Genomic DNA, 26,932 nt, shown 5'->3' with positions numbered 1-26,932 from the left:
AACTATGACAGATCCGCTAGCAAGTGTTAAACTCATATTTTTGCTTTGCTGTGCAGAATAATTTTGGAGGCTATCTCAAATATCTCACTGTCCTAAGCAGAGCTCAGGAGAAGATAATCAGCACTGCTTAGTGTCCCTGTCCTGCATGATTTTTGGCTGGGAAGGCTATAAGGATACAGGACCTGTTTGGAAAAGGTTCTGTTCAGCCCAGGACGTGAGCTTCTGTATATAAACTTCCTGTACAACACAGTATCATGAGTGAAGAAAATGTATCTTAGCCCACTGAACACCTGAGCCAATCTCTTCCCCTTGTTCTGCAGTATTAAAGGAGGCGAACATACAAAATGCTCCATACTCCTTTTATGTATTTGGGTTTGTGAGCATGGGCTAAGCTGACCTCCCTGTTTCCCAGCTGCAGCATGTCTCCAGTGAGACTGAACCCAAGTTGCACTGCGACTGCTATTCTTAGCCAGAGAGTCAGGTCATGGGTAAAGTGTGAGTCTGTGTTCCCAGGCAGTGCTGCAGAAAGCAAAAAGAAAAGAAAAAGAAAAAAAAAAAGAAAAAAAAACCCTCTAAAAATCCCAGCACTGGCACTGCACAAGCCAGGCTTGGGAACCTGGAATTACTGTGGGTTCAACCATCAGATGGAGCAGGCACTGGTAAAATGTGTCTTTCTGAACTGAAACACTGCCTCCAGGATGCTTGGAGACTCACATTTATAAGCTGCATTATGCTTGTGACAGGAGAAAAAAAGAAAATCTATGAAGCAGAGAAAGCCACTGCCCAGCTGGTTCTACCCCAGTGAAGGGAACTGGTGGAGTGCACTTTGAAATCTTCTCCAAACCAGCAAAAAAAAATCCCTTTACTCTGCAGCCTGAAATAGGCAACTCTTAGCAGATCTGCACTGTTAGAAGTAATTATCCCATGGCTACACATTACTATGCAATTAGCTACAACAGGGAAGAAGGAAACAGGAGCAAAAGCAAATTCAGAGAATATTATTATTCAGCGTCCAGCCTAGAAAATACACAACAAATATTAGAATGAATTCAGCAGTGATGTCCAGCATCGTTAGCAACCAGATGGACCTGGAATAAAACTGTAATTAGACTTCACCAAGAGGAAGGGGAGGGAGAGAACAGCAGATTAAATTGTAGAGGCAAACACATTTTGAATAAATAAAGGACAGACACAGATCATACAGAGTTGCAAAAAGTGCCTTTGCAGCCTGATGCGACCTTGGCAGACAGTATGCTTGCAGGATCAAAGAGAACAGAGTAGAAGACAACAGACCCAATCCTCCTGCCCCTGTTCATATGCACAGTCCTGGTGAAGGCAAAGGCACTGCTCCCATGCCAAATGAATGTATGCATTCGATAGCACGGCTATCTTCCACTTTCTTCTCAAATTGCATAGTTTAGGAACTATTAAGGATTTCAGCAGGAACCCAAACAACTTCATAAAAACAGAGTTTTCTTTTGGGCAGCTGCAAGGGTGAAGATCCAAAACATGTTGCTCAGATTTTGCCTATGAAAATGATGACTATCTAGTTTTAAATATGTGGTGATGGATAGGTGGCTATTTTTACTATGATTGGCATCATACATCAAAGAATGCTTTTGATGCAAACAAATTCAGTTTCTTTTTACTGAGCAACTTCTTTACAAAGACCGGTACAGCCGCTGCTGCTGGTGGAATAGCATTTGCTTTTGGTACAAAATGCAGGTGACAAGTAGCACCAAATCCTGTCCTCAGATGACCACTGAAGCCAGTGAAGTAAACTTTGCTCCCAGTTGCAGTAATGCAGCTTCAACTGGAAGCAATGACACTGCACTGACAACATTGGCACATCTTAGGAGAGATTCAGGCCCAGAAAGAAAAGGTCCCTTTTTTATTGCCATTACCAATAGCTGCTTTGGACCTTTGTGACATCACAGCACATTTGAAGTCACTCTGCTAACTTTGGTGATGCAGCTCTTTCTCACGGGATGCTCTGCTGGGTCTCATCAGCCAGCTTCTGGCTTTAAAGTCATGATCAGGTCTGATCTGGGATCACAGAAAGAGCATTACTGTGGTCTGTTACTTTGTGGCTTTAAGGTGGACTTAAGAGAGTTTTTATCTTCCTCCTGTTCCTCTTAGATGAGTGACAGAGAGGAACCATGGATACGAATGCAGTTTTACTCAACCCCACATCCAATATGGCAGTGTTGAATTAAGAAAACACATGAAATTTGAAACTTTTCTTTCCTCCTCACCTGTTCCCTCTGTTTCAAACAGAAGGGTGAAAAATAGGAAGATATTATTCACAGTAAGAGAGCTCAAAGAAAACAGAGAAGATAGACGCTTCATTTGTGTGGAAGGTAATGGAAACTTTCCTTGAAAAGCCACCCTCCTTGGAGATATTTATATCAACAAATGGCTATGTAGCCACTCAGCTTTGGATCAGACTTCAGAACCGTGTCAGGAGTTACGAGTACATATCGAAAGCTGATTAAACCCCTTTGGGACTTGCCTCTTGCAACCTCAGAGTACCTCTTCAAGGCACATTCTTCACTGGAGTGTACCAGGGTGGCTAATGAAAGACAAGCTGAATGAAGGAAGAGCTTTCACTCTAATAAAGAGGTTGTATTTCCAAATTGTTTTTCCCACCAGAAAGTTCTGTGTATTTTTCCCAAGGGGGTGGAGGTCTGACTGGAAATGAATTGATGGCACTGTTTGTTTTTGCAGTACAGGAATTTAGAGTGTAATACCATATTTTACCCTTAAAGGGAGACGCTTGACCCTGATTTAGCTGCATAATTGCATGCCACATAATGGCAGCCTCAGGGGCTTACTGGGGAATGGTAGTCACCCTTTTTTTGTGGGATGTCTTTGGAGATCCATGAAGCTTTTGGGGAGAAAGGAGGACAGAAAGAGATCAGGAGGATTGGACTGAATATTCAGGAAGCATGAAACAGCCCCACCATTAGAGCATATTTTTTCCCCACTTTTTATTTCTCCAAAGGTAGCAAAGGATAGTGTACCACCACATGATCAATAAGTTAATGAAAGGTTGAGCATAAATATGCAGTAGCTGACTGGAATGGAATCTCATTTGTGTGAGGGGACAAGATATGGTAGCATATCAGAATGAGTATGCCAATCATTTTTAGGTTTCCTAGTTGCTGAGATTAGCTGTCAGAGAAGCTAGGGTTTGTTTTGGTACTTATTGACCCATTGAAATCTCTGGATTGATTTGAAATGGGTTCAGAAGTTCTGTTACTTTCTGTGAATATGAGATCCTACTGCAGTATCTAAGAAGACTCATTAATAGCAGGGAAAATTGTCCACTGGAGTCTCCTGAAGATCTGAACTCAAAGTCACCTGGGGCCCATAATAAAAACGTGTGGTATCTGGTGAGCAATGCATCTACACTGAAACACAGAAATCCTCAGGGGAAAGGTGCTGTTGAGTAGCAGCTATAGTAGCAGCTGGGTTTTGAGCATCCAGCCCTGTGGGAGCTGCAGGGTCACTTCTGTGTTAATTGATGTTCAGTTACTTATGTGCTTAGTCCCAGGTTTTCATTCCCACCTCTTATGAATTGGCTGGCAAAATTTAACAAATGCTTCTAAAAGAAAAGTCTAAAGGTAAAGAGCACAGCAAGGGTCAAGGCTATTCTGGGTGGGATCTGAATGTAGGTCAGATGGTCCCCAGTGAAGAAGATACTGCAGTGTCATAGGAAAAGAGAGAAAGACATGCATGCATGCATGCATACATGAATAGAGAAATGAAGCATCAAGGAGAAGAAACGAAGACATATTTGTAACTACACAGCCTAAAGGGAAAGTGAACTACAGGAGAACCTTGCTATCACTTATCTAAAATAAAGCTGTATCCTAAATAATGAAAAGAAGATTCAACCTTAATCAGCTGAAAAGAGTATATAGAAAGGAGAGAAAGGAGCTGATACCCTGATATTAAGTGTGATTTCTTAGCAAAAAAAAAAAAAATCCTGCTGATTGTAAAGGGCACCAAAGCAGACTTTGCTGGAAATTCACAAAATGAGATGAACTGCTAGTTTAGCTGAGGGTTGCTTGGTTTGAGAATTTGTTTCTGAAAATGTTGCAGGCTATTTGGAGCTGTGAGAGTCAGCTCTCGGACTTCTTAAAAAAGGCTTCCCCTGAAAGTTATTTTGCCAAAAGGATGGTTTAGTTGGAAAATGGTATTGAATCAAATGACATTTACACAGTGCTGTGACTCTTGGCATACCTTCTCACAGCAGATTTGAGTGATCCACATGTATCCTGAACAATCTTACAAAGAAAGTTACAATAGTTCCTGACACCAGATTTGTGTCAGATACAGATTCTGTTATGCCAAGACACCATTCAGCCATAACAGCGATCAGGGAAATTAGCAGAACCTAGTAGAGAAGGAATAAAGTGGAGGATGTAGCTGCTTGGAGCTCCTGACAGGCTGCAGGAAAACAGCATCTATTTACACACTATCAGCTCCCATCCACTGATGGATTAATTCCGAGACACAGACTCCCTGCAGTTCACCTACCAGTCACTGGAATGAGTCATTGCGGCAGGGAATTGCACAAGGCCCCCGGTGCTCCATCAAATCTTTCCATAGACAGGGAGTAAGGAGAGGAGTTTTTCAGCTCCCCAGACTATTTCAGAGGTCTGCTCAGTTCTGAAGAAGCCTCTTGCCTCAATCTGCTTATTCCATAAGAAGACAAGATCAAGCTGTAGATCAAGATAGGTGTTATAACTTCTTATAACACCAATAGCTTTGATGTTTTCCTTTATTCTTTCTCGCTCTCATTCATGTTCTCTCTCACAAAAGGATGTGAGAGCAGACAGGTATCCCTTGGGGTCTGAGGACCTGCCAGGAAATAGTGGACACTGCTTGACACAAAGTAGTTGAAAATCTTGAATGGCCCTGTGACTTGGAATGCTTATTTCTAGGTCACTGATATAAAGCTACTGTACATGGTCACTGGCTAAAAGTGACCACCTTCTGATTATTGTTTTCAGAGCCTGTAGGTTCGAAAGCAATCTATGGATCTCACTTGTGCTTCTAGTGGACAAACATCTCTAATCACAGAAAAACAGGAGAAAACTCCGTTGCCTGAACCAAGGTCCCCAAGCCACCATTTGACAAACTTAAACATTTACAGAGGCTGGAATGATATAATATTTTGTATCACAACAGACTCTTTTTTTTGTATGCTCTCCATAACTACTGACAATTGATAATGTCAGGAAGCACATGCCTAGAAAAGTCTTTGTCATACCTGTTCTGTGAACTGAAAGTTCACTGAAACCCCTTCCATTCCACCAGAACTGTGATTTCTAGATGGTCCCATGAGCTCTTCCATGCCCGCTTACATGGTGGCATAGTTATCTTACATCTCTCCAGATTTTATTTACTGTAGAGTGGCTAGTAGCACATAAGTACTCAGCCTTGTGGAAGGCTTGAAGTGAAATATTATGGTCCCAGGTTTTCCAAAGACTGGGAAAGAAGCATGACAAAGGCAGTATGGAAGCATTTACCATGGAAGCATCTCTTAGAGGTTGCAAAGACTGTATTTCAAGGCAATATGTTGAGAAGGTCTGAGGAAATCGTAACAGTAAAACATGCTGAAACTGGATGATTCAAGTAGTTGACTCTGTTGTCATTTTTTGACTGGACTGCTCTTAGCTGCCTCTAAAAGGAGGGTGAGTAATTCCTCAGAATTCCTAAGGCCTCCTTGATATAAATGCTTGAAAAAGAAGCAGAGTAACAGAAAGCTGTCTTTAAGTTCTGTTGTTGACATAGAAAAGTAAGATAAACATTCCTGACTTTCCTACAGGTATGTCATGGCACAGTGATACCCTGTGAGGAGTTGGGCCCTTTTCCTCATGAACAGTAATTACATTGCAATTATTTAACAATTACTGCCCTGCAGTCAGAAACCAAACTTGTTCTCAGCAAAGAGAAACAAAATCAGCACCAGTTTTACCAGAAAGACTGAAAAGTGAACGCGATGGCTTGCTATGTCTGAACAGATCATTTATCACAGAATACATTCTGTGAGAATTTTGCTGTCAAATTCCATTAGGAAAAAGCTGTAAACGCTCAAAGACTTTGCAAGGTCTAGAAAAAGCAGGTCTTGATGAGAATCAACAGATAACTCTTGAAAGAAATAACCCAAACCAGTCTTATGAAAACAGCAAAAGGATGGGCTTAGATGTTTAAAACAGTCTGTCTTCTGAAGTTGGACTGACATCCCAGCCCAGGAAAGAATGATGCAAAAGAAGTAAACTCAACATAAGTGACGCATCTTTCATAATGAAGAGCCATTTACTGTTGTGGGAGGATGAGCCAGTAGCAAGTAATGACTGAAGAAGCATTCTGAATATGGAGCTGGATTTGGAATAGCTTCCCTTTCTCTGCACCATGGGAGAACATTGGTTGCTGCATGAATACTCACTGCAAAGAAAGGCACAATCTTCTAGAAACAGGCTGGTATGTTTGAGCAATAGGTTTCTTAATTTTTTTTTCCTAAGTTATCTCCATTTTCAGAAAAGGCTTGATTTTATGCAGATTAGTTAATAAAATAATGCTTACTTTCACATAATCCATCAAACACAACTTTCCAAAAGAGAACGGTTACTCTCATTTTACATGCATGAAAGCAGAAATGTAGAAACCTAAAGTTTCCAAGGTCCTACACGAAAGTCAGATTCATGATAGAAGAGAAATGAACTCTCTTAGACCTCAGCCAGGTAACCATCTGGCAGAGGAAATGTAACTTCCTAACATGAGGAACAGTTCTTAACTAGGGCTGTATCATAGTCTGCTATCTGGTATCATTCTTACAGGAAGAGAAGACTCGCATCTGTGAGAACTCTTGACCCTGTCAAACAACCTCATATGAAGTGATAGAGAGTTGGGATTTTCCTTTCGAGAGCCAGAGCAAGTCACTTTTCCCTGGAACTGTGCCCTGTACATGCTGCTGCTGATGCTGTCGATGCTGTTGTGAATGAGACCCTAGTTCACCATCCCACTGGGCTTTTAACACTGTGTGAATAATTTTCTGCATTAAATAATTAAGTGCAATAGCTAATACAGTACTTCCTACACTGTTGCATTGTGCAGTCGTATCATTATTTTTGATCATTTATAATGGCATTAAAACCCCCAAGTGCCAGACTGAAAATAAATCTGTCACAATGTTGCAGCAATATGCAAATTCTCCGGGTACGCTTGCTGTGAAGGAGAAGGTCCTCTCTCATTGAAGCTCTTATGCAGCTTCTTTAACAGCTTTTGCTGCCTACTGAATTCTCCACTGATTCTTCAGAAAGCTGGAGGAATTCATAGCTCTGGCTGATCAGTGTTAGGAATTTCACACATTCTATATAGTAATTAGAGGATCTATTTGTGTGCAGAAAATTGCTGGCCTCATCCTCCAGGGAGGAGAACATCCTGCATTTAAACAACAAATGTAACACAGGAAGCAGCAGATCAAACAGCCTTTTTGTCCCTCACCAATTGCTGCAACCACAACATGAAAGGACATTTTTTCTGCATGAAGAGGGAAGTTTGTTCTGTATACACATTTCACTCTTGGCCTCTTCTCTGGGGGCACCAACGAAGAAACCAATCGAGATCTGCTTGTGCCTTTCTGCAACACACATTTTCCATGAGGAAATGGGACCAGGATACTTCATACAGGATGTCAACCAGTGTTCAGAAGGAAGACTTTGATGTTTCCTGACCCAGATTCAATTAGAGGTATGAGCTAGGATTTACTGTGAAATTCTATTTCTCATCATCTGCCTAGTTGCTTCTGTTACATTCACCTACCAAATGTTTTTCACACTGCATGACTTGTTTAGGTGGAGTCACGCCTATGCCATCTCAGAATATAAGCATATGCACAATAGAAAAACTTTAGTCTGGCACTACTTTCTTCTCCTTCAAAGTGTCGGGAATAGCCAGACTTCTCCTCCCACACACCTCCCTGGTGAGGAACTTGGTGAAATCTAGAAGTATCAAAGAGGATTCCCTGTACTTCCTTCCACATGACAGAGAAGGCAGTTACTTGCTTGCTAACTCCTCATTTATGGAAACTGTGCTAAAACAACCTCACTCCTGAGCATTCTGTTGCAAATTCTCTTTTTCTGTATTAGCTGGAAGATTTATTGTTCAAGGCTCTACAGTTACATCAGGTGTACTGTTCAACTCAATGGGCCAGCACTCTAAAACATCAGGATGTGGTTCCTCTTTCTTCTAATATCACTGCCTTGTAACATGTTGGCAGCACAGACTCTTGAGCAGCTTCAGTTTAAGGTGTGGAATAACAAAAGCGGCTGCTTTAGTCCTTGGCTAGTTGGATGCCCTTCCATGTTCTGTGAGAAAGTTTTAATGCTGAGCTGTTGTGAGAGTGCTGTGGCCCATGCTGTGCTGCAAGAACCTCTATTACTTTCTTAGCCTCTCTTTTCTCTTCTTTCTCCTGGACATATGGGGCAGACAGAAATTCTGTCAGGCAAGCAGCATCCAGAAGCAAGTCTACCTGATGACTCTCTGTTCCAACCCACTGATGGGTATAAAGGACTGGGATGACTTGACCATTCATGTCTAGAATAATTATTCCAAGTATTTCTTCACATCAAAGTCACCTAAGTATGCTGCTCTGACACACAGTATTTTGCAGAAAGAGGCTCATTCTTCCTCCCCAATCTGTGGACATGAAAGTCCTTACAGTCAAATCTCCATATGATATGTATGCTATGCAAAATGCATGAAACTTCTGGCAGATAGATAATCACAGTAAAGACAGCAGAGGAGTGATTAATGAGGGCTTAAGATGTCTTCCCTTTTCTATTGTATTTCCAAAATCCTTGAGCCTGATTCAGCACTTGCTTGAGACTCTCAGACTGACTGCACACATAAAACACAGTGTCTGGTCGTGCAGTACAAAGATGTCAGAGATTTCTGGTCATATGGCAGCTGGGCTTGTTGGAGCAGCTGAAATTAATTCTGTCTGGGCTACTCGCTGTACAGAAGACACAAAAAACCATATAATACATTCAGACTTCACCCAGAAAAGGAAATTGGGGTGAAAAAGGAAAGAATTTCTGGTGTAACATGCTGATGCATTTTGCAATGAGGCTGAGCTTCATCCACAGAAGTAGGAAAACACACTGCACACAACTTGCAAATTATTCTGATGAGACAGTACCCAGGGAGGCTCTGTAGCTGAGATACTGATGTATTTGAACATGGTGACTTGGGATGTCTGCCAGAGAACTTCAATAGAAGGCAGAAGCACAAAAAGATGTTCATTAGCTTAAAAGCTATGGGTTGTAATTCAGTTTTCAATTTTATAAAAATCCCTTTCCTTGCTTGCTTTTCTTTTTAGCCCTGGTTCTGTTTTATTTCTCCTTGCAATATCTTTTGTGTAATAATTTCTTTCTCTAATTTATTAATATTTTTTTCTCTTTCAGGGTCTTAATTCTTTTTTTCTTTCCATTACTTATTTATTCCTCTTGCCTTTAAGGATATTCTGTCCATTCGCATTCTCCATTATTTTCTCCCCTCCAGACTTTATTTCGCCCTCTTCTGGCCCCCCAGGACATAGTCCTTCCTGTTTGTTTAGGTCTCTCAGTTCCTTCAGTTCACACACTCTCTTACCTGACTATTCCTGCTTCTCTCCAAGCTCACTATTTTTTACTCAATATCAAGTATAGCTCACTTTTCCTTTTTACTGAATGAAGTATATTTTTTCCCCACCCACAGAATCTGAAACATATTTGCTCTCTCACCTCTTCTTTTGCTTTTTAAAGCACTTGTACCAACCAAAGGCAGGGTGGAAGACTGCCCTTCCTATTGCACTGGGTAGATGGCTCAGCTGCCCCTCCAAAACCAAAAGTGTAATACTTGAAGTCAAGGAGAGGAAACGATTAGATGACCACTTAGGTTAAAAACCTCCAAAGCAGAGAAATCTGCAAAGCAAGAGCCATTTGACAACCAGAATTGTGAGGCCAAACTCCAAGAAACGGAGACAGCTGCCTGCACTATGGGCCCACTTACACATTTACACAAACTAAACTACTAATTTTTACCACCATATTTCATCCTGACTTTTAACTAAATGTGATTCCTATGCCTGTTGGATGGATCTGGAGTGTTTTTCCACTCTGAACAAAATAAATTCAATTGTAACCAGTTTTCTGGCATTTTTGTATGAGTGCAAAAGTCTTCACTTTGCTTTCTCTGCATAAGCTGGAAAAATAAAACACAGTGATAAATGATGCTAGGGCAGCATCCTAGGCTATACAGGTATTTCTAAAGCTACTAGAATGAACAAGCACAAAAGCATTAGATCTTCAAAATTAACCAACATTGTTTCTGTGGTGCAAGGGAAAAGATCTTAAATAAATTTCAGCTATTTGTGAAAATGCTGAAGCCTCTAGCCTGATCAATGAATGACAGATTATGGCAATGGTGAAGAAGGAGAATGCAAGTAGCATGAAGCAGTAGCATGAGCAAACTGCTCAAAGATCTGTTTATAGGCATAAACACAGGAAAAATGGAGTTGTAAAAAGGAAACAAAAACAGATGAGTAATTTTTCATGTTTGAGAAGAGATACCAGTGCATCAAATATGATAAATGCTGACTGAGTGAAGCTTAAAGAGGAGTAAAGAAGGGCAATTGCATCAAGAGAGAAAGAAACACTGAGGACACATAGATCCATGAGTAAATGGAAACTAAGAAATAACCATGGGTGACACTCATGATTTCTACTACTCAGAGGGTCATATCTCTTCCTGGGATCACATGGGATTATTTGCCTTCTGCTGAATGTGAAACTTATTTGAAACAGTGCATAGAAGTCTGAACTCTGCTACATGGAAATGACATTAAAGAGTGGCATGAATTCAGAGTAAAGTAGCAGTGATAAATGAGGGACTGAACTAACTATCTGAGGCAGGACAGATGGCATTACGGGCTGCTTTACAAGTAGCATCCATAAATACCCAGGGAAGAAAGGTGCTGACAGTGTCTGGTAAATGGAAGAGACTTGTGATCTATAGTTTCTGTGACAGCCATAATTCCACAGAGGAAATCCCCAAGATTCCCTTTCCAAATGCAGACCTGAATTTGACAAAATATATGAACATGTGTTTTACTTTATGCATGGGAGTAGTTCTACTGATATGTCTTCCTTAGTTTGAGATGACAGGACTGTGGTAGAAAATTCATAGTTCTTCAATTACTAGTCCTGCTTGAGCTAGTAAGGGGATAGATGAAATGCTTCATGAAAGAAAAAGTAGATGTGGTCCATCAGTAAAACAGCCCATTCCATAGACCTGGAAAGATCTGAAATCCCTTGAAGAATATCTATTGCCATGTTAGCGTGCATGTTGACAGATGGCGCAACTTCATATGAATGGGAATTTTAAGTTGCTGTCTTTGAATTGCAAACATAAACCCGAGGCAGGTTTTATACAGCAGCTGGACCTTCATGAACTGATGCTTGTGGAGATTTCTTCTTTAAGAAGCTTGGACAGTGTAGCTGCGAGCATCCCAGCCAGCACAGCACCTCTCATTCCCTTTAGTAGCTTTCTCTGGAAAAAGCACGAAGCAGCAGCAGCTTGCTCCATGCAGGAACCGGAAAGCAGCTCACCAGACTGGCTGGAGAACTTGTAAAATTAGAAAAACAAAGCAGCAAAAGTCCTTGGCTCAACAGCATTAGGTTTAGACTGTCTGTCTCTTTGAAGTAGCTAGTCTTGAATCAGTTTATGAGCATCAGCCAAGACAAACACTCAGGTCCATTTGGGAGTTTTGCTACAGAGCAGCACATTAATACCCTGTAAGCAGATGCAGAGCATGTACTGGAGGTTTTCTTTATCAGCAGTGTTAATCATCACAAATCTCTCTTGTTGAGACCACATCAGACACAGATGAGCTGTCTTACACAGTGCTTGGATCCTGCAAAATTTATCCTGCAAAAAAAAACTGGGATAACTGATCTTCTCCTTCAAAAAATGTGCCACACAGAAACACACGGGATCTTAGAGGCTGGCCTTGTCCCTGCCTGGAATTCTTTATTTATACCAGCAGCAGCTGCTCCAGCTAAAACACCCTTCTTCTCTCTTAGCCTTCCTGCAGCCTAAACAACATTCTTCTGTTCTTCTGTTCATGAAGAATGGCCAGTAAAAGGGACAGGTATCAATGGGACTTGCTGACTAGAGCAACCAATCTCAACAGTATGTTTAGTTAAGAAAGCCCTTGTCTTTCTACCTCCTTCACATACTTTCTATGAGTGTTAGGAGAAGAGCCCTGACTGAGACTTGGCTCTTTATTCCTGCAGCTGGCCTTTCAATAAGTAAATCCTTGCTCTTAACACTAGATGCAGGGCTGGATTATCCATGATGATTCTTTGCAGTCAAGCACACACATGATCCTACTTCATGTCTGTGCAACTGACCATATGGGGTTTTTTTCACCTTTACTATTAAGAGTAGCAAAGAAGAAGGATGTGTCTCCTCACAGAATGGGAGCAAAAACTGGAGAAAGGAAAAAAATCTTTTCAGTCAGAGACTGCCACACTTTTTTGTTGTTGTACATGTAATACACAATGGTAGCACTGTAGTGTGTTATATTACTGCATATAATAGCAATTGGCATACCACTGCCCGCAGCAGGAACTCGGTATATAAGGCTCCCCCAAAGCTGTTCTGCATGGGCATATCCCTGTGGTGACTTCTGTAAGAAGCTTGAGTGACAGCAGCTCTGAGTACCTCAGGGATCTGTCCCAGTTACCTTAGCAATTCTCTCTGGTAAAGGTAGGAATAAACAGCAGCTTGTTCTACCTTGCACAGATGGAGAAAACCACAATCTTCTGTTGCTGCTGCAGACCATTCATTCCAAGGTGCTGTTAGGAAGTGCCTGTACAAGGGAGAGCTCCGCGGCAGCTGCTCCAGAGTTACAAGTCAGTTATTGCATTGCCTGGTGTAGTTGAAGGTTGGCTGCAGAACACACTCTTGGGTTAAGCACCACAATGTTGGAGAAAACAGAGAATTTTACCCACTTCAGTTCCATGCTCAGTTCTTCTCTGCCACATTCTCCTGGGGCTTGTCACTAAGGTGAGGACACACCACCTGCAGTTAACCAAGTTTCCTGCTTTCTTGTTGTCAGTTATAAATCCTACAGCTGCCTCATTTGAGGATACTCTTCAGATGGAAAAGAGTGATGTTTGGGCACAAATGAAAAGTGAGAGAAAGCAGCTTAAACAAAGGCTGGTTTGCAGTTTATTGCTCAGGAAATAGCAGACAAATCTTGTCTTTGGCAGAGATCTCATGAGCATTTAATCTTTCCATCTCATATCTGGGAAACACTAATATTGCTTAGCATCTCGTTTCTTTGTCTGGGGGACTTCATTGGTTAGAGGGGAGAGGATGATGGCTGTGCTGCAGTAAAGTTCACTCAAGTGACAATTAAATCCTTTTGGACTTTTCCAGTTGGTATTCCTGGGAACAACCTTTATCTGCAAATGTAGTTTGCTTTTATACCTTGACTGACAGGAAGACACAAAGTCTGGCCAAACGAGGACTGAGGTAACAACTTACTCCATGCTGTGAGACTCTCACATCAGAACATACTCTGGGCAAGTTCAGCTTCAGTACCAATCTGCAACCTAAAGAGAGGCAGATTGTGCCACCCAGCATTGCCCCACATCTGTCCAAGTGGCTATCTGGAACAGGGGGTTTCCTTCTTTGAAGAGCAAGTTGAGTCAATATGGAACAGGGAATGAAGGCTGCTGGTCAAACCCATGAGCTGAGCAGACAGTGGCAAGTTACACAAGGAATTCTGATTTTCAAACTTGAGCCACTGAACTGGTACTCAACATAATCCATTGCAAATGCAGCTGGAGGCAAGTCCTGTTGCTGTATTGGTTATTTTCATAAATTAATTCCTGTTTTAATTCCCTGTAAATCCCATGGCTCCATTTTTAAAAAAAAATTGTCTATTTTCTTGAAGAGATTTCATTGAAATAGCAGTTGAGAGTTAGTACTGTTTTTGGCGTATGTGCCAGACTACAACTTGAAACAGATTTATTCTTTTCGCTGGCTATTCTTTCAGGATGAGCAGGACACAGCCAGAGGTTGTTGTCTGATCCTTAGTTCAGAAGACTTTATTAAGACTCTACTACTCTGGTCACCATGAAAGCTTCTTTTATATTCTCAATTTTACCATAGTGTAGTAGCTGGGGATTTAGTTGGAAAATACAGGATCATGGAAAACTGGGCTTAGAAGAGCATCATGTCTAGTCTAGTCCATTCCACTGTCCAAAAGCAGATCACACATTCCTCAGGTGTTTCTAATGAGAGGTTCCCCTAACTTAATCTGAAACCCTCAAACTATAGAAATTCCACAATGCCTTGGGCAACCCGTTCCCAATGTATTGCTATCTGGAGGATACATGTTTACCCCTCAGCTGATTTTGTTTAATATTTGGTTGTGCAGCAAAACTTGAAACAGAGATTAGACACAGTAAAGTAAGACAGAGGAAGTAGAAAGGACCATCAATATCATCAATGACAATTCTTCACTCGTTAGACACAACCATGTCAAGTAAAGTGTTCCTTGGTATTTACAGAGCTCAATATTTGAACTGGTAGAACCTTTGCCCTAAATGCTCAGAACAAACTCTGCTGACAACCTCATCTTTCTCAAAGTTAACAATCTCCTGAGAAGCAGAACTATGAAATCAGAACATTACAAAGCCTGTGAGATACATTTCTGGGTACATAGTGTGCAGGTAATACTTTTGCAAAGTGCCAGAGAATTTGCTCGCTAAGAGACAATGCGACATCTCAGAAGTGAAAGGGTCCCTCCTGAAAATTACAATCCCTTCTGAAACAGATGATGATATTTCTAAATTTACCAGACAGTGTTTGAGATTTCACACATCCCCCAATAAATAATAATAAATAAATAAATCAGCTCTTCACCAGGACAGCGTAAGATGCTCTTAACTTTCAAGATAACTACATCTGAGATGGGATAGTGATATTGGTCTCAGGAAGAAAAAAATGCGACTCTTCTAAGAAGTGGTGCTAGAAAGTGGAGAAGGTTGGGTAGGAGTAAAGTCAACACACAGTTCACAAGAAAAAGTGAGACCGAATTCAGTAGAATTGGACAGCAAAGTTTCTGAGCTGAGGATGAGGAAGACATTAGGTTAGAGCTGGAAGAAGCTCTTAACTTCATTGATCCTCTAAATGTTTAACATGAAGGACAAGCATGACTGTCAGACTGTTTCATCTTTACTAATGTCATAACCGATGCTTCAGATAGTATTTGTCAACCCCAGTGTATCAAGGTATCCTTCAACATACAACCCCATGTGCCAAGGTATCATTGAATATATAAAATGGTATGAGATACTGGTAATTAAGTATCTGGATTCTGCTCCTTATGACCCAACCCTGAACTTAAAACTTAAAGAAGAAGGACTTGTGTAATCTTAAATTATGTGAGGTCAGAATCTTAGTCCTTGTCCTGCAGCAGCTGTGCCAAATTAGTTGGAAGAGGCTGTAGGTTATAATCATACCCCATGGTGCTGCTATACTAGCAAAATGCCACGACCCAACGAACAGGACAATACTTCAGACAGGAACTGCTGGGGTACTGAATATTATCAGTGAAATCTTATATTCAAAACTAAAGCAAGTCAAACCATCACTGAAATGTAGCCCTCCCAGAAGCAACATTTTTTTCCAAAGCTCATAACTCAAAATGAGTCATGCTTGATTAACTTCATTTGGGCCAGAAGACTAATCATGGGATGCTATTTATAATTTATTTGGAAAGTCAAAGAGAGCATTAGAATGACATTGAGAATGGAAAACATGTTATGGCCTTAATGTAGTGTCACTGCTATAACTTAATGAAAACAGAGAACTAGGAACCTCCCCTCCTAGCAGGTGTGGCCTTTAATTATTTTTATTTGGTTTAGTGTGTCTCCTCTCCAGTGAAAAACTCATTAAATATATGTGAGACTCCAATCCAGACAGCAACTGTCCAGCTCAGTTATTGGTGGGATAATAGATCAGAAAGTTTCACCTCCTCCTTCTCCTCACAGCTGCCCCGCACACATGCACACACACACAGAGGCCAGGAAACTCTACCCCTATAGCACCTACCTTGGGTTTGAAGGCGATTAATTTCAGCACCATCTCAACAGTGAAGAGGCCAGTGAAGAGCATGTTGAGGATATTCATGGCTTCCTTGAACATGCAGCTCTGACCGTAGTGCTGAAAAATATTAGCCCGGCACAAGCGTGAGGAATGGACGTATCAATTTGCTTAGCTAGTTAGGAATCCACAGAACCCCTTCTGATCTCCCTTTGTGTTGAGGTTCTCTAAAGAAACCCCCAATATGCTCCATCTTTTCAATGTAGAATTCCCATCTCCCTTTACACATACTATCTCTAGCCATTTTTGCTATCTGCCTCTGGATCTCCTATCTTTATACAAAAATCTCTTTGAGTGGTGTCTACCAAAACCACACTCATAACTCCAGCTGAGGCCTCCTTATAAATTTGCATAATGGTACAAGACAGTCTCCAATTGTGTTTGTTATCTCACCATTCCCTAATACGGATTGCTTTCTTGTTTGATTGCTACTGCACAGTAAACAGGGGTTTCACTGAGTTGTTCATAATGATACCAAGCCATTCCCCAAGTAATTACACTTAATTCAAGATTCTGCAAAGTACATGAGCAGTTCAAATCATATCTTTCCAATATGCATTATCTTGCAGTTGTCAACTCTGAATTAAATTTGCAATCATGCTGCCTGTTCACTTAACTTTATTAAGGTCTTATGAAGTTACTCTCCATCTGCTATTGATTAATTCAAGCAGTGTCTTCAGCAAATGTTGCCACCTCACTCTTCGTTTCCCTATTTCCAGATCATTATACTTGAGACTGATTGCACTGCCTTATTCTAAGGTCATCTTCCAGTCCATATTATAAGGCTCTGCTGGTAATTGCTTAACTTTGATAAACTTTATTGCTTAACTTTGATAAACAGCTGGCATGAACTTTCATATTCTACATTGGCTCAGGGTGATATATTTACAGGACTTTCAGTTAGAATAAATCATCTGCAGCTGAAAGCCAGTCCAGGGAAAAATATATTGTTGAGGTGTTTTTAATGTTTTTTGTAACATTCTACTTGAAACACTCTAGTACTTGCAGGACTCTGCTTAAAAACTTGTAATTTCATTGGAATGTGGCTTTTGTGTTTGCTGTCTGTTACAAAGTTTGACCCAAATCTGGACACAGTGTAAGCCTTTGGAAAAATGCACTTTTCTCAAGATGGCTATAGATGTCCTAGAACCTCCAGAGATGCTGGCCTTCCTCAGCATCTCACAAACATCTCACAGCTTCTAGCTCCACCTGCCCTATGTGTGCAGCATTGTCACAGCAACTGAACATGCTTCAGAGTTAACATTATAGTCTCTTCCTATTGCTTCATGACAGCAGGACAGCAGATAGTTTAGCTGAGAGAAGAGCACTTTCTTGTGCTTAGGCTACTTCATTCCTTTTTTGGTACCTTAGGCAAGACAGCAGAGGAAGCTTTTTCACTGGGGACAGGAAAGAACTAGACCAGATGAATTAAAAATAGGGAGGTCAAGAAACCTGGTGAGACTGGACTGGAGACAGAGAAAATAAGGTGAAAATTGGCTATGAATGTAGATTTAGACTGAGTGATAGGAAACTGATGCTAGTTTTGAGAGGAGGCTGGGAGTGAGGCAGGATGGGGTTGATCCAGGGGAAAATGTAGTAGTGGGATGCTAAGATCAAAAGGGAAGTTGGTGTGGGAGTGCATGGGGAGGTACAAATTAGACAAGGGAACAAAGTGTAACAGACAGCCAAATCGAAAGATGACCTTTAAGGTCTCTTCCAATCCAAGTTATTCTATGAATCTATGAAAGGGCAGAGAGAGACTGAAAAGGAGATCCATGGAAGGGTAACTACAACTGAGTCTATGTAGTGAGGAAAAGAGGATGACTGCTTGAGGAGTCTGGATCTGGACTATCTAGGCCAGGAAAGAGAGTTCATAGACTGACAGGGTGAGGAGAAAGTATAGGGTTTAGGGAGGAGAGTGACAGGCAGACTAGCTCTTAAGCAGTGTAGAAGAGAGGGGAGCTCAAGTGGCGAAGGAAACTGGGATCACAGTGATAGGCTTAGCAGGTGAAGTCTGGGACTGACTGAAAATGAAAGGGAGGTGAGAAAGGCCTTGTGCAGAGACAGACTGGAAGGAACAAGCCAAGTAAGAACAGACTTGGAAAAATGTGCAAACATTCCACCTGCACATGGTAATCTATTACCTCTATTTGCTATTGTAAATGTTTCTTTCATTGATTCACATTAGATCTTTGGAAAAGCTTTGCACAGTAAGGAAAATGAATGCACAGCACAGTGGACATTAAGGCAATCAGCAGCATCAATAGTGAAGCAAGTTAGGCAAACACCTATCAAGAAATGCTTAGGTGGAGCTGATGCTGCCTTAAGGTGGTGGGATGGATAATAGGGCCTTAGAGGTTCTTTCTAGATAGTTTCTATGGTTCTTAACAGAGATTAAAGGAGATACTGGGGTCTTCCTACCCTCTAGCCCCAGTTTCTTTGATTGTTTTGTTTGCCAAAAAATTTGCTTTTTAACACAGAAAAGACCCAGATTTAAAATTCAGCTCTCAGGTGAGTAGCAATTCCAGGCTTATTGATGCATTTTATAGAAGACAAGTCAGAATTGAGAAGTTGCTTGTTATTATAGTGGCCACTGGTCTGTAATGTAACAGTTAGGTTCTTTTCCTCATTTGTTTTTGAGGAGTTAAACCAGAAATGTTTAAAGTGTCAGATATTAGCAGGAAGAGGATGAGAGGCAGATTCCTCATTTTAACTAAACGTCATCAGGAATGAACGTGGTACAAAGTTTTTTATCATGTCCCTGCCCCTTTCCCTCAATAACACGGGGTAAAGGTGAAAGTAGGTCTCAACCTTGGCGATTTCAACATTTTCCCTGACAAAGTCTTATAATTCATTACCTGCAGGATTTTATGATTGCTTACTTACTTGCATGGCCAGGCAGATGGTGTTCAGCAGGATCAGAACGAACATCAGGTATTCAAAATAGGTGGAGTTGACCACATACCAAACTTTGTACTGGTACTGGTTTTTAGGGATGTATCTCCGCAGGGGCCGGGCTTTCAGGGCATATTCTACACACTGGCGCTGTGAAAGAGGCAGGGTAGGTTTAAAAATGAAAAAAAAAAAATACAGGGCTGGTCAGCTACCTCCAAGCATAATAAAAATACATTTCAAGCATTTTACTGAAATGAAAATGCTTGGTATAAAGCATTTCTTTCAGGTTGCAATCCAAGTGTGCATATTCTACCCATTGAACAGTTACATATGCATTTACTTTGTCCAGACAATGTCAATTAGTCATGCTCATCTAATGTCAGTGAACCAAATGGTACAGCACATATATTTAGGTAAATGTTATCCCTTAGCAAATCTTACAGCAAGGCTTTTTCTTTTACCTCACTCCTGAAAGATGGCAGTGAAGCCAGCTTATTGTTTTATCTCGTTGGCAGTCTTCACATGTTCCTCTATGTATTTATCTCTTACATGCTTATCCTCAATGTACTCTCTATCTTTGGTGGCGACAAGTTGTTGTAAATTACCTGGTTTTTGTCCAGCTCACAGTTCTTGTACTCTTGTTCTCCTTGTTCCTGAAATGTGACGATGACGAAACCAACGAAGATGTTCATCATGAAGAAAGCAATGATGATGATGTAGATAATAAAGAAGATGGAGATCTCAACCCTGTGATTATAGATGGGTCCCACATCCTCCATGTGGGAATCAATGGACCTATACAGCAACCTGAAAGCAAACAGGAGCCCAATGCAGAGAAAATCTGCAACTGCCTTGAGGCCTTATAGGTGATGTTATAAAGTTTAACTTTGTGACTTTCCTCTAGTTGTATCAAAATTAATTCACTCACAGCTGTGCAGAGTGTAAACTCTTGCAAAGGAGAAGGCATGGCTCTTGCTAACTTTACACACTTGAACCTGTTCAGGGGTGAAATCTCTTTGTAGTTGAACAATCACAATTTAAAACAGAAGCATGCCCTTAAGTTAACAGAAGACAGGAGAGTCTGTGTTGTTGGCAGCTCCTTTTTGTGAGAAAAGGGGATCGCAGCACTTTTAGCATTTGTTAACATTGCTGTTGGCATCACCCTGTAACACAGGTCAGGGTCAGCCCACCTGGTACCCTGCATGCCCCTGTCACTCTGACAGAGTGAAGCTGTGGGAATCCTTTACCCTGTGGCACAGCCAGCACAGCCTGGCAGGACATCCCACCTCTGCCCGTATTACAGAGATCGCACTGCTGTGTTTCATATGGCCCTGCTGGCTCTATCAGGAAACTTGTAACACCCAGCAATACTGGTAAGTGCCTGACAGGCATTTTATACCCATTTATATACATAATATTTGTAACAAAGATTGCTATCACGGTTACTACTAGCAATCATTTTTTAAGAGCTGCAGACAGTGTTGTGCACTGTTTACAAGTACAGAAACAGCAATTCCTTTGGGCCCTGAGGAATTTACAAAGTACATAATACTACAATGACTGCTGCTACTACTGCTATGTTTAATGCTTTAGACTTATTTAAATACTTAGAATGGGAAAGACTATGCTCTGCATTTGAATTTCTCTTTTGAAATGAATGAGGATATTGCTACTGCTGCACTGGTCCAAGAAGCACTCACTCTGGCCAGCCCTCAAAGGTTGAGACAGTGAAGAGGGCCATCATGGCAGTCAAGACGTTGTCAAAGTCAAACTTGCTGTTCTCCCAGCTCCGGGGTTGTATCATCGGCTGGTTGACTTCACCATCCTTGTATGTAATGTAGTACCCTCTGTGGATGGAGAACAGAGAGAGAACATTGTAGAACTTCATTTCCAGTACAAGGCCCTGAGAGTGGGTGGCCAGTGAAGGGGGCTAACTGGGAAAGGTCAGACCCACCTGCATTCTGCTTCTGTCTGCTTGGAGCTATCAGTGCAGCTGTACAGCTTGCCCTTGAAAAGAAAGAAAGAGGAATGAAGCTTATTTTCTTGACAGCACAAAGGTTAAGTCAGATAATGTAGCAAAGAGACCGTGTTTTCTACTTGCTAAACCAACTGTGAGTATGATTACATGCTCTTTTGCAGGTAGATGTGAGCAAACTGCATTGAGAGTTGTCTGCATCTATGTGCTTCAGAGCACAGGCTTTCATGTGCTTGTGCAGCACTTTTATGTGTATGTCCTAAGGTGTGTGACTACTGAGTGCTGCAGAACACTTGTTGACAGAAGGGTGGTGAAGGGCAAAGAAATAAAAGCAGACATAAGGAAGTGAATGAATAACCTCCTGTGATTATCTGGCATGCCCCTCTCTCCATGAGAAGGAGGTAGACAGCCTGCAAATACCCCTTTCACCTCCCTGGCACTAAGTCATGCCACGAGCTCTTTAGGAAAGAAGGTTGCTGATGTTACTGATGATTTTTTATGATTACAGATGAAGGGCAGGAGTTCTGAATATGTCTGGTCCAGTTTTGGGAAACTGCTGGTAGTAGCAGCCTAAGTAACACTGACAGTGTCACAAATGTTTTGCCTTTCACACACAAGACTCCATCTCCCCTTCCCAGGCTTCTTGGTGGTAGTTTTCTTCCCATCACATAATACAGCTCAGTGTAATGGATGAATGAACGGGCCCAATGGTTTTACCTTAAACAGCTGAACTCCAATGCAGGCAAACATGAACTGCAGCAAAGTGGTGACAATCACAATGTTTCCGATGGTTCGGATGGCGACAAACACACACTGGACCACATGCTGCAAATGGAAGATAGGGACAAAAGTAACTTTCAGGATTGTTCTGGCTCCTCTGGCTAAGGAAGAATCCCAAGACTAAAAATACATTTAAGAGATTTACAACTAACAGTTGCCCATTAAGTAATGTCTCATGAAAGAGGAGAGAATACCAGCTTGTTCTGTTCCTCACTGTACTCTGAAGTGGCAGAAAGGGACAGAAAAATACCAGAGTTCAGCTCTCTGAAACTTTCAGCAGCACTGGCTTGGCCAGTTGGGCAACCACCAGCCCACAGGAAGGAATTTATATAATACAGTAAGACTATATTAAAATAGATTTGTGAGCTCATCTGTAATCCCAGCAAACTACATCATTTAACCTCGGCGGTGATGGGTGAGATACCCAGCTGGAAAGCAGCTTAGCAGAAAAAGACTTTAGGGTCCTGGTGGATACCAAGTTGAACATCAGCCCTCTCTGCAAAGACGAGTGGGGTCCTGGACTGTAACAGGCAGAACACTTTGAGCAGACTGAAGGAGGTGATTCTTCCCATCTGCTCAGGAGTGGTGAGGCTTGCACACAGGTACTGTGTCCAATTAGGCTCCTCAGTACAAGAGAGATATGGATGTACTGGAGGGAGTCCAGCAAAGGGCCACAAAGATGATTAAGGTACTGGAGCATCTCTCTCATGAGGTAAGGCTGAGAGATCTGGGACTATTCAGCCTGGAGAGGAGAAAGCTCAGAGGGAGTCTTGTCAATGTACATAAGTACCTGAAGGGAGGGTACAGAGAAAGCAGAGCCAGGGTCTTTTCAGTGGTGCCCACTGGTGGGACAAGAGGCAATGGGCACAAACTGAAACACAGGAAATACAGGAAATTCAACTGAACATTGGAAAGCACTTTTTTATTATGAAGCGACTGAGCATTGGAACAGGTCACTAAGAGAGTCATGGAGTCTCCCTCTTTGGGGTATTCAAAAGCTATCTGGGCATGGTCCCAGGCAACCCACTCTTGGTGGCCATGCTTGAGCAGGGTTGTTGGACAAGACAACCTCTGGAGGTCCCTTCCAACATCAACCATTCTGTGATTCTGAGGAAACACTACCTAAACCACTGCAAAAGTCCTTGTAGCTTGAAATGACTTGAATTTATAGTTTAGAGAACGCATTGGGACTTTTCTAACCTTTAGTCCTTTGGCCCTGTTAATGGCCCTCAGTGGTCTAAGGACTCGCAGAACACGCAGGATCTTCACCACATTGATAGCACTGGACCTGGAAGCAAATATTAGAAGGTTTGAGAGATACAGCCAATATAGGGGGTGTGCTGCAAAGGCAGATGGATTTTACCTACTCTTTCTTTTGAAATCCTACATAGCCTTTGACTGCTCAGGATAGTTAGAGTGTCAACTCTTTGCTATCGCACTTCAGGGCTAATGAAACTACCCTCTGGTGTTATCTTCGTAGGTCTTGCTTCGTGATCTAAGCAGGCTCAGTATACATTCTCCTGGCTTTCACCATCTTTGCTGTTTAATGAAGGGAACTGAGCATAGGCAGGGTATATTGTTTTTCTTTTAAAGCAGGGCAAGCTGCCAAACTTTGTAGATATCTATGATACACAAATTGAGCCAAGATGTAGTCATACAAGATATTTTCAGATAAGGTTCAAAGAAGCACTCCACTGAAATATTTGTAGAAGAGTGGAAACTCCAGGTGAATCCAGCACTAAAGGTATACCATCCACCTGGAGTTAGATCCTGCAATGTGTTTGACCTCTGATCCCGCAAATCAATTGAATGTGTACATAAATTTAAAGATGTGGAACTCCCACTGAATTGACTAGGATAACTTATGTACTTAATTGTAAGTACTGAACACAATTATCTTCTACAACAGTACTCTCTGCATCTTCCGAGACTAAAATCCTGACTGAGAAGCTTTCCCATGCTGTATAACATCAGGCCTTCCTTACTGATTTTGGGAACAGTTTCTTTTACTAACATACTAAGAATCTAGTTAGGTTTGTAAGAAAGAAACAGCAGGTCAAAATGAGTACTGTGCCATTCTTAAAACCTTGATGGAAAGCCTAATGGACCTGACAAATCCTTGTTTGACTATTTGACTTAGTTCTGGACAATAACATATGTGAGCTGCTAACCTGTGACAACTGGGAGCTCATTTCTTATTGGGTGGGATACTACTTAGAAAACCATCTAACAAACACATTAAGTTCCATACAGTCAAGTAAATCTATAAACTTATTAAGCAAATTAACCCATCAACCAACACAGTGTGATGCAACAGAAGCAAGATCAACAGTCACTGCCACCAGTACTCTGCAGATTTTCACACAGCTCTTCAAACTCTTGATGGTTTTTGATTGACCAAGACCCACAGCATCTTAGGAAGTAGCAAAACACTATCAGCCCATTTTCCAAAAAGGTTATGAGAACTCCAGGAGGGAACAGTAACTCAACTGTCCTAAACTGATACAGTGAATCAAGACATTTTGGAACAAAGCTAAGAAACATGATTCCCCGTGGACCATTTCTAGTTCTCATTTGCTCTTTCTGGAAGTTACCCCCTCCATGTCGTTAGAGTAGAATTTCCCAATTATTACCTCCCCTCTTGAGGATGAATATTAATGGTCTTGAATCATCTGAAGGAAATACTTCCAGGCTTGTGAGAAAAGTCTTACCAAGGTAAGACAGTGAGCCTCAGATGTTACTTCCCAACCCAGCCCTGCAATCCCCAAACAACAGCCAGTTGAAAATAGCTCACTCACTGGATCCCAAAGGAGATGAGAGAAACGCTGACCACCAGGAGGTCTAAGATGTTGAAATAGTTTCTGCAGAAGGAGCCTTTATGGAGGAAAGCCCCATATGCGGTCATCTGCAGGAAGGCACATGAAGACACAGACATACTTTGCCATTAGCAACTGTTCAGAAACCAAACACATCTGGTTGTGCTCAATGTATATAACTAGGGAGGGGCAGAATTTCTAACATAGCAGACAATGTACCCCCAGACCTCAAAGGAGAAGCTGAGTCCCCATTGAAAGAAGAGAGAGTGAAAAAAACATTAAGACAACTATAAAAGACCTAACAAGGGAAAACAAATACTAGGTTCAGTGAGGAAAATACACACTGTGAGTGCATAGAATACATAACGTTTAGAATCAGCAAAGCAGCAGAGTGACTGTTTGCAAAAACTACTCTTTGCAATCATATGGTTTTTCCTTTTTCTTCAATGGCAGAGGACACTTGTGGGTTTGATGCTTGTATTATATAAAGGTCTCTTGAGCTAAATCGAATAATAAAAATAAAAGGGCTCTTTTGTAATGCTTTTCAGTGCTCAGACCAGCTGCAATGGACAGCTGAGTTCTCTTCCCTCTGTGAATTAAAAACAGAATCCCTCAGGAATTCTATGCTTTGGAGCTGAACTAACAGGAAGAATTTCAGCTCTCTTCAGTTTGCCCCTTCTGTTCAGCTCAATCTTGTATTCCTTTTCCTATCCCTATTCAGGTTTTTCCACTTTTATTCTAGAAGCAGTTTCACTTTCCCTTTGGTTTTCCTCACAAAGCCTAAGGTAAGATTCTTTGAGACAGAGTGGTTTCTTAGGGGAGGTAATCATTATGAACATCACCCAGCAGAGGAGGGAAAAGATGTTTTACAAGGGACACTCTGCCCCATCTGAGTAGGAAGGGGTATTTAATACCTGCTGGCTTTAAGGAGGATGTCATAGCTCCAGAATTCGTTTAAATGACCATGTAAACAATGAACAAAAATGGGTCTCACCTGGAATGTCAGACCTAAACACCTCTGAGGTCAGAATTTGAATTTCAGGCTGAGCTCATTTACCGAATGTGATTAAATGAGTCTGGCATGGTTAAAGAGGGTGAGCTGATGGGGGTATCTGTACCACCTACCTTAGACTCAGTGAGCAACCTAAGGAGCTGCTTTGAAGAAACACGATCCCCACAACAGCTAATGTCCCTCCATTACCTGGGTTAGGAACACAGGCTGCTAAATTTGGTCCTCTGAATCCCATCTAAGTTAGATGTCTAAAGTAACTCGAAGCAGACACCGTGAGACTGTTCTTCAATGATGAGCTCTAGCCAGACTTCCAGCAGAGAAGTGTGAATGAGAAATTGAGTTTTCTGGCTCTTACTAATGGCTCAGGATGGCATACATGCTAGAGGTTTCCAGCCATGCCTGCCTGGGACAGCTTTATTCAGAGGAGGGGTGGAAGGGAATATGGTATATCACATTATTTTTTCACCAAACTTCCATGATACCAGGCAACTGCCTATCAATCAGGCAGAACTTAGAAGGGGAAGAAGTATAAACTCTGGTCTTGGCTTAGAATTTATACTTATAGACACATTCAATTGGGAAAGAGGGGAGGGGTTTTTGCCATAACAAAAGTGGTAAAGATGCCTGGTTAGATTTTGTATGGCAATCTTGAAAGAAAGGAGACACCATTGAAATCAGGAGGAGAAGCTCTGCTGAGTTTAAGTTCTATGCAAACTGTGTTTCTCTCAAGCCTGCTGAGAGATGTTGTTATCTCAGAAGAGACTCTCGAAGAGTCTATAATCTACCTCTGCCTCCCATCTGGGGCACTGAACTAGCTTTTAGGATGACAATTAAAAAAACCTTGCTAACATTCACCAGATTCCACCATAGCAGTGTGAAGCTTGCAGGTGTCATCAGTAAGATGAGGTCAGAGGAAGCTTGTTTCTCTACAGCCTTGATTCTTTCATTTTCCACCATTTAGGCTAACTTTTCTGTTGTGCAAAACACTGTACACAATTCAAAGCAGCAGAGAAACATGCACTGAAGAACCCATGGAACTTGTGAAGCAGGAACCGACAGGACAAGAACAGAAGAATGTCTTAAACAATTGTAGTCCTTCTGCTTCTCTCCGATTTGAACTCAGAGGATATCCAGGGGTGGTGACATTAACCCACTGAAATTAATGGGAAGACATAAGGAAGGCCCCTCTTATGCGTTCTCCTGATGAAAACAGAGCGA

At 41.5% G+C, this 26,932-nt stretch overlaps 1 protein-coding gene across 1 annotated transcript in view; it reads right to left on the bottom strand.

Moving 5' to 3' along the window:
* Positions 1–26,932, bottom strand: part of CACNA1C (calcium voltage-gated channel subunit alpha1 C) — a 448,111-nt gene that overhangs the window by 53,506 nt on the left and 367,673 nt on the right. Inside the window, exons 23-30 of the mRNA XM_013127834.3 lie at positions 24,685–24,791; positions 23,087–23,174; positions 21,824–21,931; positions 21,086–21,138; positions 20,832–20,978; positions 19,737–19,938; positions 19,123–19,281; positions 16,186–16,296 (exon numbers count right to left, since the gene is read on the bottom strand). Coding sequence (XP_012983288.2) covers positions 16,186–16,296; positions 19,123–19,281; positions 19,737–19,938; positions 20,832–20,978; positions 21,086–21,138; positions 21,824–21,931; positions 23,087–23,174; positions 24,685–24,791 — 975 coding nt within the window. The remainder of the gene's footprint in view (positions 1–16,185; positions 16,297–19,122; positions 19,282–19,736; positions 19,939–20,831; positions 20,979–21,085; positions 21,139–21,823; positions 21,932–23,086; positions 23,175–24,684; positions 24,792–26,932) is intronic.

Source organism: Melopsittacus undulatus, chromosome 5, assembly GCF_012275295.1.
Source record: "Melopsittacus undulatus isolate bMelUnd1 chromosome 5, bMelUnd1.mat.Z, whole genome shotgun sequence".
Classification (NCBI taxonomy): domain Eukaryota; kingdom Metazoa; phylum Chordata; class Aves; order Psittaciformes; family Psittaculidae; genus Melopsittacus; species Melopsittacus undulatus.
The sequence above is the reverse complement of the archived record's forward strand: the minus strand, read 5'-3'. Positions and strand labels throughout refer to the sequence as shown.